Source organism: Zophobas morio, unplaced genomic scaffold (assembly GCF_036711695.1).
Source record: "Zophobas morio isolate AGI-343-1 ecotype UQ-CSIRO unplaced genomic scaffold, CSIRO_AGI_Zmor_V1 ptg000276l, whole genome shotgun sequence".
Taxonomy (NCBI): domain Eukaryota; kingdom Metazoa; phylum Arthropoda; class Insecta; order Coleoptera; family Tenebrionidae; genus Zophobas; species Zophobas morio.
In genome coordinates this window covers 266,457-284,112 of record NW_026972380.1, presented here as the reverse complement: position 1 = coordinate 284,112, position 17,656 = coordinate 266,457, and the positions used below count along the sequence as shown (strand labels likewise).

Sequence of the window (17,656 nt, the reverse complement as noted above, 5' to 3'; positions counted from 1 at the left end):
GGATTCCCCCACTTTAATAACTGCTTAAAAATTAATAAATTTTGGTAATATTTTGGATATTAAGTAAATTATAATCACTTAATTTAAAATAGAATAAAAAAAAAAGCCGAGTAAAGTTTCAGTAATCCAGTCTACACTCAAGCCCGTATTTCATGCGCTTCGGTTTTTGCGTATAGTGCACGGTACACAACCAATCTATTTTATAGGCAGGTGCATTTAGCTTCTTATTTTCTCTCTTTTTCTTTCTCGCGAGCTTTTTTATCTTAATCAAACTCTTAAATGAGGCAATACATTTCAAATTCATTTATAACGCATTGCTAAATTACTGTATGTAGCCTGGTTGGGGATATATATCTTAATACCATTAATATTGCCACCATCACCTTACAGGCTTTTGTAAAAGAAATTTTTATTGGAAGATATAATATAGAAAGGCTATTATTTAAGGGTTAATTTTAAAAATTTTTAGAACACAAAACAGCAATTTATAGATTGAAGCAACTTTTGAAATAACAACACAACACCTAGGATCAGAGCAGAATTTTCAACCGAGCTTTAGCTTTGATTAATTTAAGTACGTTTGATTTTTTACTTATAGGGTTAGGTTACCCACTTTTCTAACCGACCATCTCATGTAAATGAACAAATATTTAAGCCTAATCCTACTCATAAAAACATTTACAATACGTAAAATAATTATAATTTATTGTTTTGTGAAAGGGGGGGGGGGGGGGGGGGGGGAATAAAATTTCTGTTTGTTACTAGTATAAGCTAAAGAGCTAATAACAAGACTGAGAAAGGCTATAGTATAACTTAAGCCTCTTATGGGACCCAGATTATGACTGAACTTTCTTTGCCAATACTAGAATTCATACACTGTTTAAGATTTGGTAAGAGCATGTAACTTAATTTAACTTAATTAAACTTGACCTTTCCGTAGTCTGTCTGTATGTATATATATATATCTTTGTCTTCGCCTTTACCTCATAGATTTTGTAACTAAGTATGCGCTTGCACAGCTTAATACGCTACTAATTAAAACTGCTTACTGTGTAGTTGTTACAATTCCAATGGAGTACTGTTCTATGATTTATTAACAGTAATTCTTCTATTGACATTAATTTTATAATAAGCTTTGAACGAGAGTACTATTTATTAAACACTCATTATTGTTTAATTCATTATAATTTTTCAGAAAAGTTATTAAATATTATTTTTCAAACAAAACAAAAAAGAAAGAGCAACTTTCCTGTGTCACTAATTAAAGTTTTCGTTCCACTAAAGCAGTTCTCCCTTGTGTATTAATCTGTGCTCTTCCCGAAAAACTTTGATAACCTGTTATCTGAAAAAAGTATAATTTAATGATTTATAAGGAACTGGCATTATTTACTATTATTTTATGTAGGAGAATGTTTTGTAATGTGCTGGATGGTCATGTGTTTGTGGCGCAGCTGGCGGTTGTACAATTGACAACCTACTGCTTTCCCAAGCAAAAATCATGAACCTTCTTTGTGAATCAGAAATATAAAAAGGATCAATTTATAGATAAATTATTAATAATGTTTTTTCGCCATTTATTTCTTAAAAATTTCAAATTAAAACTTGTAAACTTTAAGCTAAGTTACTATCGACCTACTATCCTTGAGTGCAAGGTTACAACTTTTACCCTATTTTACTATATTTTTGTATATAAATTTAGTAAAGAACTTTGAAAATTTTGTCGGAACTTATAACTTGACCCAACTTGTGCCAATGGTAGTTGAGGAAACGGTAAGCATTCTTTGTTAGAAGACTTGTTTACTAGCTTCTTTACTTAGTTTTTAAAAATTTATTCTTTTATAATTTCTTTTTCTGCTTTTAGCCGAGAGGAGAAAGATATGCGGATATTTTCTCAAGATTACTAAGAGAGCGGATAATATGTCTGATGGGGCCAGTACTTTTTTTATATTTTTAATTATATAACATTTGAAATATATGTTTATTAGTTTTCAATATAAAGGTAGATGATTACTCGTCTGCCTTAATTGTTGCCCAGTTGCTCTATCTCGAGGCAGAGAACCCTAATAGACCTATTAGCATGTATATAAATAGCCCAGGTTTCATTTTTTTTATTTTTTATTTTTCGCATCTGTGGTAATTTTGGCCTTAGGTGGCTGCATTACTTCCGGAATGGGCATCTACGACACAATGCAGTACATCAAACCCGCTGTGACGACGGTGTGCATTGGGCAGGCGTGCAGTATGGGTTCGCTTCTCTTGACGTCCGGAGAGAAGGGCAGACGGCACGCGTTGCCGTATGCGCGAGTGATGATCCACCAGCCGTCGGGGGCGCCTACGTTAGTTTTTTTCTTTTCCGCCTTGTATTTTACTTCCCTAACATGTGCGAGAATTATACTTATACTTTTTCAAAAGGGACAAGCAAGTGACATTGCCATTCAAGCGAAGGAAATCTTAAAGATGAGGTCCGTTTTATGGCGCCTTCCTCTTGTAGCTTCTCGGTGATTTCTAATTTCTGTTCAGATCGCTGATCAATGATCTCTATGTCCACCACACTGGACAAGACTTGAAGACTATTGGTTACTTTTGTCTCCTTTGCTTTTCACGAACTGCTGCAGATTACCCTTTGGGTCTGTAGAAGCGGCTGTGGATCGAGATACTTTTATGTCTGCTCAGCAGGCTTTGGATTTCGGGCTGATCGACTCAATACTAACGAAAAGATCCGATGACGACGGGAAAAGTTAGCTTATAATAGTAGCTTTTTTTTGTACTTAATTTTTTTTATATAAAGGCTCCGATTCTAACTGAACGTACGGTGCTGGATCTGTAGTCTTTTAATAAATGACTCGAAAGGATTCTTTTCTTATTAAAAATATAATAAATAGTATAAATTTGTAGTGTGTATGCAACGTTTAATTAAATTTAGGAGGATTTTTATGTCTTCCCGGCTTTCTTTAAAGAGGTAACGCTACCATAATCTCTACTCGACTTCAGAGTTGAGGGTACTCCTTTATTTAAAGCTGAGAGCTACTCTACTTGACAAGCGTAGGCACTGAATTTATAAAGCTTAAGTTCTTCGTTTAAATAAGTATTGAGCGACCTGCAATAACCCCTTTTTATGCATAATCCACTTTATTTGGATTAGTTCGTTGATCTCTTCAAAAGTCACTCAGAAGTGTAGAAATTTAATTAATTTTTATCTCGACTTTTTCCGTCTTTGTAAACTTCTAAATAACTAACGTAGATTAACATTATTTACTTTAATAGCCTATAAAATGCAAGAAGAGTTAAGTTTTCGGCCTTGAGTGAACGATTTATTCATAAAATTTCGTTGTTGTTTTCTGCTATTGTAGATAATAATTATAAAGCTTTGAATAAATAAGTGTTCTAGTTTCGTGTTAATTAACTTCAGAGTCTACTATTGGATTTATTTCTATAATAAACAAGAGAGTCTACCTAAAGAAAATTATTATTGAAACTAAGTCCTATTTATTTTAGTTGAAAACTCTTTACCAAGTGGAAGGGAACGTTTCTTCCTATCAAATGCAACGCGAGTTTTAACGATAACTTAAACCAAAAAAATGAATATGACCTTTGAACTTAGGCAATAAAAAGCTTGTAATGGAGTTACATAGAAAGTTAATAGAAAGAGGCAATTTGTATCAGTTATGCAAAGTAAATTTCTACTCCTGGCATTTGCTCGTCGCGTAGATTTTATAAGTTAGTAAAAAGCTATTAAATTTTTTTAATAATTTAAAGCTTTATAGTTGGTGGAGCCCAGCAATTTATTAAAAAGCAAGAATTCGTTATGAAGTTAATAAAAAATAAACCAATCCAAGTACTCGCAGAATTAATTAATATTGAAAAACTAAAGGTATGTAGGGAATTTAGTAAAAAAAACTTTAAGTTGGATACCGTAATTGTATACCAGTTTTTCTAAATTTATGGTAATGCACCTCGCCTTATCTTAGTAATTCTTTAAAAAAAGGAAGCATTCTAGTTTTTAGAATTGAAAGGTCTAAATCTAAGGTGAATGCCGCGGTTGAGTAGTTAAAAAAACTTTTAAACGTTTAATTAAACATATTATATGAAGTTTAAAAAGCAAAAATAGAGAACTCGAAGAAAGTAAAAAGGAGAAGCCCCCAGCGGGGATTGAACCCGCGACGCTTGGATTAAAAGTCCAATGCTCTACCAACTGAGCTATAGGGGACTCCGGCTCGGCCTCTTATCAAAATCTCTATTATACCAAAAACTCTTTAAATCACCTTTCCACTTTACTTTTGTTGGAACTGTCAGCAGTATTATGCTGAATATATAAGCTCAAACTCCTACTTTACTAAATATAAACACTTAATTATATTATTTTTAGTAACTATATATAATGAATTGAAAACTTTGAATTCAATAATACCATTATGGGGCTGACTCAAAATCTTTTATAAGTTGGACCCGCTATTTGACCATATATTCTTTAATTAATACGTACACTTCAAATCTTCAATGTAAATGACAAATTCCACAAGTGTTTTTTTGAATATAAGTCAGCTCAGGTCACTTAATATAAAGAAAGAAATAACATAACATATTGTTGACAAAAAAATATACCTAATACACAAAAATGTTTATGTAAAAAGATATTTTACTAGTCACCTAGTTTATACAAGTTATTCCGATTAACATTAACATATATATAAAGAAAGCATTTTTCAATACTATAAGGCGTCTAACAAACAAAAACAAGAGTAGCTGATATTGAAGATATTTACGAGCTTGCAATTTAAGAAGTAACCCAATATTTAAAATTTAAAATATTTTATTTAACTGCTACATTTAAGCATATACGTCCTTTATACCGCTTAATCCTTGTTCTTTGTGTAGTAAACTGTTGGAGAGTAAACCCCAGAAGTAAAAAGGATAACGTTATCATCTAGTAGTTGCATTGTTTTTAATCATTACGTAAAATGATCAGTTATTAGTGTTTTAACTGTTATTATTATTATTATAGACATTTTTATTAAATATTTGGTATACCACAAAGGGTCGCAGCTCATTATCGCAGATAACAATTTGATAGAGAGAGCTCTAGACCGGTGAAAGTATTTTTCTGCGCAGTTTTTGATCACTTCTATAGTAAATTTTAGTCACGATGCAGAGGAACCACGGGGAGTTAGCACAATATCGATAAAATTACTTTGATATATAAAATATTTAACTGTCTCATAGAAGAGTAGATATGAGCGAAGAAAGCTTATGTAAGTAAAGGTCTTAAAATGCATTAATATAGCAGCAGCTTGTTACTAAAAATCTAACTTTCTCTTATTGCATAGTGAAGGGCACGAAACATTACTAGTAGATCTAAATTTGTCAGTTAAGTACTCAAAGGGAGCGTCCCCTTTGAGCTTGAACTCAATAACTACTCCTAGATACCTAACCTGTAAGCACCAAGGAAATCATTATCAATTAATCGTAAGTTGCTCGCCGGGCGATGTTTCATTCTACGCGAGAACAGTAAGACCTTGCATTTGTCATAAGTTTAAGATCAATAGATTTGAACAAGCTTTCACGGAGGTCTAAGTATAATTGCATATATTTATAGCGACCGAGACTGATTTAGAATTTGCATAAATTGTAGTGTCATCATTATACTGCGCAGGAAACAGAGTTGACTGTGGGGATATCAGGAGAGAAGATGGAAAACAGCAGAGAAACAAAAAGGAGCCCTGTGGGAATCGGAAATTAGGGTTTCTAGCATGACCCAAATATATCTATCTTTTAATAAGGGCTCAATTAGTTGTATCAGGTATGGAAAAATACTATAGATTGCCATTTTCAAAATTTGTATTTTATGCCGTATGTTATCAAAGGTTCCCTTTATTAGGATTTATGAGGGCAATATATATGCCACCATCAAAGACCGAAAAAGAGGGTCGCGATGGGGGGAACGGATGGGGATGGAATCCACGGTCTTGAGTGTGCGCGTCAGTGCTCTTAACCGCTGAGTTACGTTAACAACTATTCAACCTGTTACCCTCAACGACTAAGAGTTCAAAAATTGTAGCTTTAATGCGATCTGTTGACTGGTGGAATAACCCCTTTCGAAAGCCTAACTGTACATAAGAAATTGTAACCTCACAAAATTATGCAACCCTTTTATAAAAAGCGCTTCTCGGCTTTTCGAGGCAAGATAGCAGACTTATAGGGCAATAATCTTTAACCGAATGACCAAGTATAGTCGACTTTGAAATTATGGTTACATGGGAAACTTTCCAGCAATCTGAAAAAGTTCTTAAAAGAACATCATAAATCGATTTAACAATGTAAGTAAATGCAGTTAATTAAAGTTGTAAAAGCGTTAGATTAGTTATACCATATGAACCGCTTGCTTAAATGGTTAGAAATGTACTTATCACTCCAGTAATATTCAGTATAGAGAATATTAGGTAAAACGGAAAAGTTAGGGTACTTAACAATTTGAAAAAGGAAGCGGAGTGGGCGCTTAGGAATGCTGCAAGCAGATCAACCTCATTAAGGGGTAATGAACGGGGTGACCTCCGTAGTGGAATATATATGAGTGCAAAGAGAGTTTATTTTGTTTTGCAACGCTTTTGCCTGATAAAAAAGGGCGTCTTCCATATTTTTTAAAACTAGACTAATTCGTTTTTTCTTCCATTTTTAGTAAATTGTTGTTAGTATCTTCAAGCGTGATGAGAACAGGTTGTGGTCATAGTAGAGTTCCAACATTGAAGCACAAATGCTCTTTACCAGGACAATATAGAGCACGTCGGTTACCTAATTTGTGGTATGATGCGTCGGATCAACGAAACCTATCACAAGGATTACTTTTTCCTCTTCAAATTTTTCAAGAACAACTCCGTTGGCTTTGTGCAAGTATATTTGGAATTGAGGCCTCCGCCAATAATTTCTGAGGTCGAACCAAAGGATATGTATCGATATCCCTCCCTTCCCATCTTTTGTCGGGGGCTTTGTAGACTGAAAAATGTTAACCATACCATGGTTGTCTTAATTACCTCTTTCGGCCTCAAGATCATATAGTTTTTGGTATTCGAGAAAAAAAGTGCAGGATGTGTTTTTATATAAATTAAACCACTCAGCCGTCCAGAACTGGGTCTACTTTCTAATATAATGGATAGTTTGGCAGCATATACTCGTTACCCTAATTAAAATCTTATCGCATCCTAGTGCGAAGACTTCCAGAATTTTAAGCGAAGATCCTCAAGTTATGTACCCTAGATAATATCATGGGTTATAGCTTAAATTTTTTAGCAGTTCATTAATGGAGTTTGCAAGGTGAGCACTTATATTGCCATAAGCACAGTACTTCTTTATGTATTCCAAAACCAGCAACTTTGAAATATGAGATAGTTTTTTGGATGTCGCCTTCTTCTCTTTTTCTTTGTTTCTTTACAGAGTGGTTATTGTTATTATAGAATAAGCAACACCAAATTTTACTGAAGAAGTCCAGAGCAACAAAAAGGAGCAAATTTCATAATACTTTTGAAATTTTTAGTCCTTCTTAAAATCTGTAATCCTCTGGATACCTTTCAGCGAAACTTTTTTCAATAAAAAATAGATGTAATCTTACACTGTTCTTCTTAATTAAGAATAGTTTGAATTTATTAATACCACGAGTATTAGTTTTTCAGTTTAGAAAATTATATTCCTATTTCTAATCTAATTTAAGAAAGAAGGTGTTCCAGAATTGGAGGAAAACTGTCCAATTAATATTTACAGTGAAAAGGTTGTGGTCACTAAAGCATATGTTAAAAACTATGCTTTCCATGGTCTTACACTTCACGAGAAATACAAACCTTAACATCTAAAAACCACTGTTGGTCTGGAATTCAAGTTTTGCCCCTCACCTCCTGTCACCTCCTGTTTTGAGATTGAAAGACTGTGAAGAAGCTTTTGACAACATGACTAGGGAGACAATTTATCATACCACTTTGAGGATTTCTTTGGTAATTTTTTCTGAAGCAAGATTTAAGTGCCAAATAAGTCTTTCATACCTGAGAAGCCCAGGAAGAGGTTAGTGACACACAAACAAAAATTGTCTACGTAATTTATCCGCCGAAGATATGAGTTGTCCGTAGCTCAGTCGTTAGAGCATTGGCGCGCAATCTCATGGTCGCCGGTTCGATTCCTGTCGGTGCCAACTCGCATTTTTCTGGTTAAGTAATTACATGTACGACATCCCTACAAACAAAACCCTGATGGACACTCTTAGTTGTTTAAATATGAATACCTTAGAACAAACTCGAAATTATAGAATAAGCAATAATCCAAATGGAACCTAGAATTTTATCAAAAAAAGTTTCTTAAGAAAGTCGTCAACACTAAAAATCAAGGCCCTGCTTTGATGACCACTTCACAGTATGTAAATTGGTGTGGCAACCATTTACAGAACCAGGCTTAATCAACAAAGAGGGGTTGTCCACCAGGAAATGTAAAAAGTATGGTTTGGAGCCTCATCTCTAAATAATACAAACAAAATTCTTTTCACGAAGCTTTTTTCTTGTGTGGTAAGAAACTGTTTGATCGCTTGCTACAAAGAGCTCTGCCTAGTCGAAAACTTCACAAGATTTAATTATGCTTTTCGCAGTATTTTTTAAAGACAGCAGCAGTGCAAAAAGATAGCAGCCATACATCTAACATGAAAAAATTCTTCTTTCGTATTCGATATTACCCTACGGTCCAGCACATGGAAAAGGGGGAATTAACAGCTTTCTCCTCCCGAAAGTAATATTATTAGCTAAACGTCATTCGTAGAAATCTATTTTCTGATAAGCTTGTTCCTGAAGTTTGTTTTTTTAACTCCTCGACCCGAGGCAATCAGTTTTCCACCAACTCAGAAGTTCATCTCCCGGTTAGAGTATGTTTCAGTTAAGATTCTGTTATAGAATGGTTCTCATCTGTTGGTCTGATATATATATATATATATAATTAGTATTTGTAGAAAATCTGTAGTAATAAGTAGAGGGCAAGGAGGGGCGCAAGTTGATTTCTCTTGCTAGTATTCATTTTTAAGAAAACTTTTTTATAAATTGCGTGGGCAACCAATCGCTATGATATCTAATAAATCTTGATCTTTACGTGGTTTTTCGTGTTACGTTCTTATACCAAGTAGATTATAACGGGAAGCGACAATTAGTCATTATTTTTAAAACCTTGTTACTATTTAAAATATAATTTGGTCTTAATTATATTATGTATCCTGTAGAAAATCTCCGACTTACCTTAAAGCATTTTTCTTAATATATTTTGACAACTAGCTGCCTAAAATTAATGGTTATAGGCTAAAACTTTGATCAGCACAACTTTAAAGATAGGTCTCGTTCTATTTTTATATTTTCTTGCAATTATCAAATTTTTAGTGGTGTCTCTCGGGCTTAATATTGACTAATTTATGATACGCCTCTTAATTTGCTATAAACTCTCTGTTAAGTCAAAAGGGAATAGGGAAAATTTAATCAATATCACTACTGCAAAAACTGAGGTTGTAGCTAACTGTATAATGTCTTAATGCTTTTACAGTAAAATTTAAACCTAATTAGAAAAAAGGAAATTAATAGAAAAAAAATCATACATAATTTTTGTTTATCTATCGAATTGACATACTACCGTCATTATATTCTGCCATAACTTAAACTTCTTAAATCTATATTTTCTCAGTACGGAAAGGGTTGAGGAGAGTAACCTCCTTTACAAATTTAAGGTTTCTCGAGTCATCACTCATCACATAAAGACAGCGATGCCTTTGCATTTAAGCGTTTATCATTTCTCCTAAAACTTAGAATATTATTTATCAACTAAAAACTTTCTAAAGCCGTTACAATACTCTGTTTCTCTAAAACCGATTCAAGAGTTTTAGGTTGTATATATTTAAAAATGTGTGGGAGTATAGTTCAAGGTATTAGTTATTAAATTGTTGGGGTGTTCTTCATATTGTGTTAAACATTTTATAATCTTCCGTTTAAGGTAAAGCAAAAGAGGTTTATTTTCACATTCATGATGTAGTTGGGAATTTTGCACAAATTAAGGTGTAAACATTTTAAGGAGCTTGTTTTGAGGAATTTAACGTCTGCCTAAAAACACGGTCGAGCTGTGAGGCCATGAGAAAGATGCGTAACTAATAATAGGTCTGATAATAGATTTATATATAAGGAGTTTACTTTAAAGAATATAAATGACTTCTTTTTCCTAGAAGATGAAAAGAAGAAGCTAAATTCTTAACTATTTAACAAATAATTATTATGAGGCTTCCAGTTTAAATCTAAAGTCAATAATAACGCCAAGGTATTTTACTTCATTGCACCAAGGAGGAGATGCTCTTGATAGCGGTAAAGTTCTAATATTATCCCTTTTTTCTGTTTCATAAGTTGATCATCGCATGGCATTTTTTAGGGTTTATCATAATTTTCCACTTTGCAAACCATTTTTCAAGTGTATAAAGGAAATGAGCATATTTAATAGCTAATGCAGTTGATTTCAATATGGCAGTGTCATCAGGGTATAGAGCTAGGGAGACTTTGTTGGTAGAAGGGGAAAAAATAGCATGTATAACAGGGAGAATAGTAAATGTGATGCTTTAAGAGTCCTTTGGGGGGTCAAATCTTCTCTTATTTGTACAAAAAATAATCTATTGCAAAGAAATGTATATAGCACGCGTATGAAGTATTCCAGGTAACTTGTATATAATTAATTTATAAGCCCTTCATGCTAGACTCTATCAAAAGCTTTTTTTTTTATTACCTAAGGATACCATAACTGTTGCTTTTTTGTAATTAAAGGCTTTTGTATTGCTCTCCACGATCCTTAAAATTTGTTGTGTTGTGGAGGGACAAGATTTGCGAATAATTGTAATCTGGAAGTATTATGGGTTCAGATAAATTTTGCTAACACAGCGAAGTAAACTAATTGTCTGATAATTTTTAGCATAATTGCTAGTAAGGTTACTTTTTTCCATAAAAATAACTTCTGATTGTTTTCATCTTGTAGGGAAGTAACCCTGATAAAGAATAGAGATAGACGAAAGGTACACAATAGACTGGAGGGAAATTTTTTAGCATTTCGATTTGATATACTATCAGTACCCCCACTACTTTTATTAATATTTAGTCGATTTCAGTTTGAACCTCCTTTGCATTTATAAAAACCTGAAGATAGATAGGTAAAGCGTCTTTGCTGAAGTAAGATTGTATTTGGTTATGCACGAAAATATTCATTTGTATTATTAAAAAGAGTGGAGGTCTTGCGCTGAGGGATATGCTTTCTGCAAATATGTTGGTTTTTTCCTAATTGGAAAAAGTAATGTCTCCTTCATTGTTAAAAAGTGGTATATCAATCATTCTTCTTTGAGTTTGAATGATTTTGTCAATTTTCCATATAAAATTATTGGACGACTTAAAAGATCGTAGCTTTATATCCCAAAGGTTGTTATAAAAAGTATTTGGTTCGCGTTTGACTGGATTACTTATTTTTTGTAAAAAGGCTAACTAGGCACATGGGGCCTGTCTTTCAGTAATGCTTTATTTTAATCTTCTACTTTATTAATGAGTCCCTTAAGATGAAGGGGAAGGATTTATTTAAAGTTATTCACAATTTTCTGAGTTGTTGATCAGTTCACTGAATAATTTATTGTGTTTTCAAAAGAAAGGAGAGCAGCATCAATTTCAGACGAACAGAAGGAATCGAATAGAGTGGTGAATTATTAATCACTGTGTTCTTAAAAAGGTTCTAATTGGTTACCTCTAGGCTCCTCTCTGTTTTGGCCCGACTTAAATCTACAACCAGCAACAACCAGGGTCATTATCTATGATAGTTCATGAAGGTTAATAATGTGCACAGGAACGAAAATGTTCTTTAATAAAGCTATGTCTAACTCATTAACGGAGGCTCTTCTTAAGCGATAATGGGTTCAAAGGGGGGCTAGAACAAAAATCCTACTATTTTCCGCCCAATGTTCTTGGATCTTGCCATTGGATTGTTCTTCCTTTCATTCCAAGAAGAATGTTTGCTATTTAGGTTTCCACAACAATGCCAGGGTTAGAATTTTAAATAATTTATCTAAGTCCTCTTTCAATAATTCTTTCCCTGGAGACGTATAACATGAAATCATATTCGCTGAAATAAGTTTTTTTTATTGATGCAAACACCGGTAGCTCTAGATTTTTAAATTTTGGTAAAATTTAATAAGGAGTACTTTATATGCTACTTAATAAAAATAACTACGCCTCCACCTCCATTTTTCCCGAGCTTGTCGATATAAATTATAATTTGGCATATGGAACTTACTGCAGATTTTAATTTGGAATTCTCTTATTAAAAGGAGGTCAACATTACTTCTATTGGACAACTTCCGAAGCCTCCATTTTTAATACCGCATGCCCTCCACATTCCAGGAGAGTATTTTAAGATGATGCATATTACTTGGTGGGTTTCATTGCAATTAAGAATTTTTAAAAAAATTACTAATCGATTCGATATATGAGTACTTATCGCTAAAGATAAAGAGTTGACTATTTGTTTAACAATAATTTCTTCGAAACTAGCGTAGATTTTCGTAAATGATACCACGTTCTACCGAGTTTGAAATATAGGGTTATCAGTATAATGGTTTCTTCTAAAAGGCGCAATTTAGGGTAATCCAGACAACCTCTATAGTTTGCAATGTGCTCACATACAGTTTACTATAGGTTTAGGGCAGAATCATGGCGTTATTCACATGTAACACACATATTGAGAAGTGCAGAATTTATAGGTATGCTGGAATGATTGATATCGACATTACTTACCAAAAAATTTTGCCATATTTTTTAAAGGTTCCACTAAAACGGAAATATAACCAATTTTTTTGACTTTCAATATAGTACCTGCGGATACTTTTACTAATCCGAGGGGCAAAGATGTTCTGTTAAGATCACATTTTCTCATTCTGATAATTTCAGTGGGATGGAAGTCTTGATTTTCTAATTCTGCTTAAAACTCCCTCTACATTCATTTCAAGAAATAAACCGTCAAAAACAACATAAAGTTCTCTTCGGAAGGGAGACGATAAGTGTAATACTAATTTTCAGAAGCTAAAAAAGAAGTTAAACGTCTCTAGTCTTGCTCACCAGGGTATAAATCATTCAATGCTTATAGCTCTTCGTTTCCGAAATTTTGATAGGTTTCTTTTTAATTAAAGAGGAAATTTTGTTCCAGTCATTCATGTTGCGTATAGTAACGGGTGAAACCTCAACTATAATTGGATTACTAATATTATTAAAGTTATTAATCTAATTCCATTTATAATGAAATGTAATATTATTATCATCCTAATTTTAATTTCCATTGTTATCGCGTATAGTATTACTATTACCGGTTTCATTTATATCTTTATTATTAGTACTGTCGTAGTTTATATACCTATTATTGCTATTTTATAATTTCAGTGGTTATGAGATTTAAAGTTAATTTCCTTACTAATACTATTATTTGTACAAATTGTATTACTATAATTGTGGTCAATTTTTTTTTTAGATTTACCAATATTATTCGCATTGTCAATGATAATATTTAACATTTCGCTATCCTCTAATATATTTATTTTATATTTCCGAGCTTTCCTAAAGTTTGGAGAGCGGTATATGGGTTAGAACGGTAGTAACTATATTATTATTAACTAAACAGATTCTTTCCCTCTTTTAATAAATTTACCATAACCTTTTTTATTCTTTCAAATTGCCATACTTTTTTTTTTGAAACTTCTAACTCCTTCTTAAGGTCTTTGTTAGCGGCCAACAAAGACGATGATAAGTTCTTGTTGTTTGCTGCAAGTAGCAGTGAGTTCCATGGGAGGAAAGAATATGGGAGGGGGAAGGGAAAAAATGGATATATTAAAAAGTATTAAAGAATATAAAATATAATAATAAAAATAATAGCAGTAATAATAAAATAGATTAGTATGATTAAAAAAAACTTTTTTTTTGCTGAGAAAGTTAAATGTTTTCTAATAAAAATTACTCGAGCTCAGTGCTACTTTTCGCTAAGAAGTATACACAAACTCTACCCCCATAACCATTTAAGTAACTTATAACTTCAGTTTATATAGTATCTTATTAAATGGATACATATGGAACCTATGTACGGAAACGACTACATCTGCAAAGGATTCATTTATTCGTACTCTCATATCAATATTATTAGTAAAACTTTCAAGACGCAATTATTAGACATATCTTTTAATTATCAACTTTGATGTATTTTTAATAATTACATGATTTTAATTGTAAACTTACCTGGTTGCAGTGACGACCAATCTTATAATAACACCTTCGTAAAGTTTACTTGACTTCCTCTGCCGGCTAGGACTCGCCATATACTACTATTTATAATTCTGTTTGTACTGTTAGTATTTAATCCTGTTTCTAAGTTAGCTTCCTATTTTTGTTTCTAATTTGTACCTTAGTCGTGTTACTACTACCATATTCTAGTATAATTTCTGCTTATATGTTTTCGTCATTTTTGAGGTTGAGTTTTTAACTTTTTTTAATTCCTTATATTATTCCGTCAACTCCCAGTCATTACAGCTTAACTTATGATCTCTTAAGCCCCTTTTAAGAATTTAAGTGTATTTCAATATTGACATGTTTTGCAACATGTGCTCTAATTATCGAGTATAGGGTTGCGTGAGGGCAGGGAAATAATTGGTCTAGCGCTTATTTTCATATAAATCTGGCGGGCAACGTAATTACTATTAACAAATAGTCCTTACGAACCTTCACTACCTCTCATTGCTTCCAAAGTTTTATGCTACGCGAGAAGGGACAGAACTTATTAAAAAAAGAGAAATTTAATCTTTTACCTGATGGTCGTTTTTCGTCCCGAGTTTCCAATTGGCCATTAGTTGTTGAGGTAGCAAGGAGTTCGTAAGTTAGTCATCGAAATGTAAACTAAATAAAGTTAAGATTGTAATTTTCTATTAAAGATTCAGAAACCTTTTAAAAATTTTAATTTAGTACACTTTAGCTCTGTAATAAAAGGAAATTATAACCGTATGCTCCCTAGTTTCCTGGTCCTTATTCTTTTTTGTTTTAATTATGACTCATTTGCAGTGTCACGTGAAAACAAATATGTAGTTTTAAGGTTCTTACAAAAAAGCAGACATACATTGTACTTATTATATGGGTAGAAGGACTAGAATGATTCAAGTACGACGTTCTTTTTGTTAAAAAATCGTCGTTTTGCAGTGTTAGGTGTCGTACCTCCAGGGGTGCATATAAATTATTATGGCATTCCAAGTTATACCCTTCTTTATATTTTTCTAAACCTGTTAACTCAATAGATTAAAAAGTTGGATGTCTGATATTTTTTTTAAATTAATAAATTTTCATAATTTAGCTTTTGTAAAATATAAAATTCGATTAATTATTTAAAAAAAGTTCAATAGATTGCAAGTGCATTTAGACGTTAGCTCATTTAGAGGTAAAACGAAGAAGTAAATTTATACCTTTTACTATCAGCATGAACTTTTATTGAACATCAACGGTTTTATTAATTTTAATGATTTTATATGTGATTTTTAGTACTTTAAATAAAATTGATTTTTATACTTTTGATACGAGACCCACAGAATTTTCAAAGAATCAAGTACTTATACCCTTTTCGCATATTGAACAAAATTATCTGAATTGAAAATATGCCAACTTATTTAATAACTTCTTTTTTTAATAAGTTAAAAGTAATCTGGAAAGTTTTTAATACCTTTTTGGTAAAGTTAAAAGTCTGTTACCATTAAAAAAAAATAAGCATCATGTACATTTAAACATCGGATACCATAATACCTTAAAGTAATATAGGGAGAGCCCTCCTAGCATGGGGGTGTAGCTCAGATGGTAGAGTGCTCGCTTTGCACGCGAGAGGCACGGGGATCGATACTCCGCACCTCCAACGGGGAAAAGCTCAGTTTTTTGGCTTTGGCAAGGGACAACTAATATGACAAAAATAATACTCGCTATGCCGTGCAACTTTCTTTATTTCAAAAGGAATCGGATTATAATAATCGATTTTTTTCAGTCATCCATAATACACACACCATCCTCTATTTTATGTTATCTGTGGCTTACATCGTAAAAATTTTACTTAAACAGGTAATGATTTTAAACACTATTAATACATAAAAAATCATTTAAATAATCTTGGATACTACTCGTCTTTTTTCAAAAAACCTTTTTGATTTTTACTTTTAAGGTTTATGTACTTTTGTTGACTATATACTTTTTTTACTCTATATAATTATTTTGTTAAGAAAGGTTTTTATGGGAAGAATATATTTTAGCAACTTTCTCGCTTAGAGTATTTTCTTAATAAAATTTTTAGTACTCTTCTTTTAACTTACTGTATTTTTTTTTTCGTTATAAGTTTAAATTACTATAAAAGTGATCTATAAGATCTTAAAATTATTTTAAAATTAGCGTTATTTTTAATAATATGAAAATTCTGTCTTTTCTTTTACTAAAACAAAGAAAAAAAGGTAGCATTTTATAAAACACATAAGTTGTGCTATATTCACCATATAATAATAGATACCTCAGCTTTTGCTTTTACGTCAATAAAATACTTAATTTTAACCTGGCCCTTTTTAAATATTAAGAAAGGCTTATAAACAAAGCTTTTATAATTATTAAAAGTAACTAAATTCCTATGAAAAGAATAGTTTTAGGATTTAGTTCTTTCCTTCATAAAATAGGGCAAAGTAAAAAATAACATCTTCCCAGAAGAGTAAAAAGTAGAACGAATAACTCCCTATATAACAAAAATAAATGTATGCAGCACTTGTTTTAAAGTTTCTAAATAGAACCAATAATATTTTATAGTAAAAATTATTAAAAGATTTGAAAAACAAATTCGTACCAAGACAGCCTCAATAAAATATATGTAAGCTTTTGTTTTTTTCTTAACGTGTTAAGTACTGGGGGCTAGAGTGCGACATACCCAAGATTTTAGCTACACCGCAACGCTTACACGCTAGATGAAAGCCACTATAAAAGATTTATTTATTTTATATATAGCACTGACTTACTACAGGCGTGATTTATAATAAATTGCTGCTTAATCAACTTTCTCTCTCTTACTTGAGGTGCGGAAGCCACGACTTCCTTAATTCGTTATGCCATCAACGAAAAGGCTGCGCTTAATAATCACCGCTAAATAAAATTATAAAAACCTAATTAAACTGCTTGGAAATCCTGCCTTCAACCCTGTTCTCTAATTTTTATTGATACAAAGTAGGTTAATCTCTAAAAACACTAGGATTGTGGTAACATTGCCCTAACGAATTCTCGAGTCAGCTCGTAAAGAGTAATAATTCCACAGGACGAGCGCTATTATTACATAAGTCCTTGAGTATTTCCACTGAACCACAAGAGCTACCACGTAGGTCGCCCTGTTACTAAACAAGCAAGCTCTTGTCAGCTACCTCTTCGGTTCTAAAAGAGAAGACAATTCTACCAAGCGGAGTTAGGGCGAATTAACTTTTTAAAATAGGACGAAAGACTTTTCGCGGTGCTCGAGAATTACATACTATTTAGCCCTTAAGGTTTCCGAAGAATTCGGTTTACTCCCGGCTAGGGAACCCGGAAGATGGCTTAGCCAGGGAAAA

The 17,656-nt window shown here is 32.4% G+C and overlaps 1 protein-coding gene and 1 non-coding gene across 2 annotated transcripts; one reads left to right on the top strand and one right to left on the bottom strand.

Annotated features, from left to right (window-relative positions):
- Positions 1–1,577: 1,577 nt before the first annotated feature.
- On the top strand, positions 1,578–2,846 carry LOC135119610 (ATP-dependent Clp protease proteolytic subunit-like). The gene is made up of 9 exons (XM_064044015.1): positions 1,578–1,652; positions 1,705–1,770; positions 1,862–1,933; positions 2,000–2,096; positions 2,150–2,336; positions 2,413–2,462; positions 2,521–2,576; positions 2,636–2,737; positions 2,789–2,846. The coding sequence occupies exons 2-6, from the start codon at positions 1,753–1,755 to the stop codon at positions 2,453–2,455; spliced, it is 417 nt and encodes a 138-aa protein (XP_063900085.1). The 5' UTR covers positions 1,578–1,652; positions 1,705–1,752; the 3' UTR covers positions 2,456–2,462; positions 2,521–2,576; positions 2,636–2,737; positions 2,789–2,846.
- Positions 2,847–4,134: 1,288 nt separating this feature from the next.
- Trnak-uuu (transfer RNA lysine (anticodon UUU)) lies at positions 4,135–4,207 on the bottom strand. The gene has a single exon. It is a non-coding gene; the product is annotated as a tRNA-Lys (tRNA).
- Positions 4,208–17,656: the final 13,449 nt, after the last annotated feature.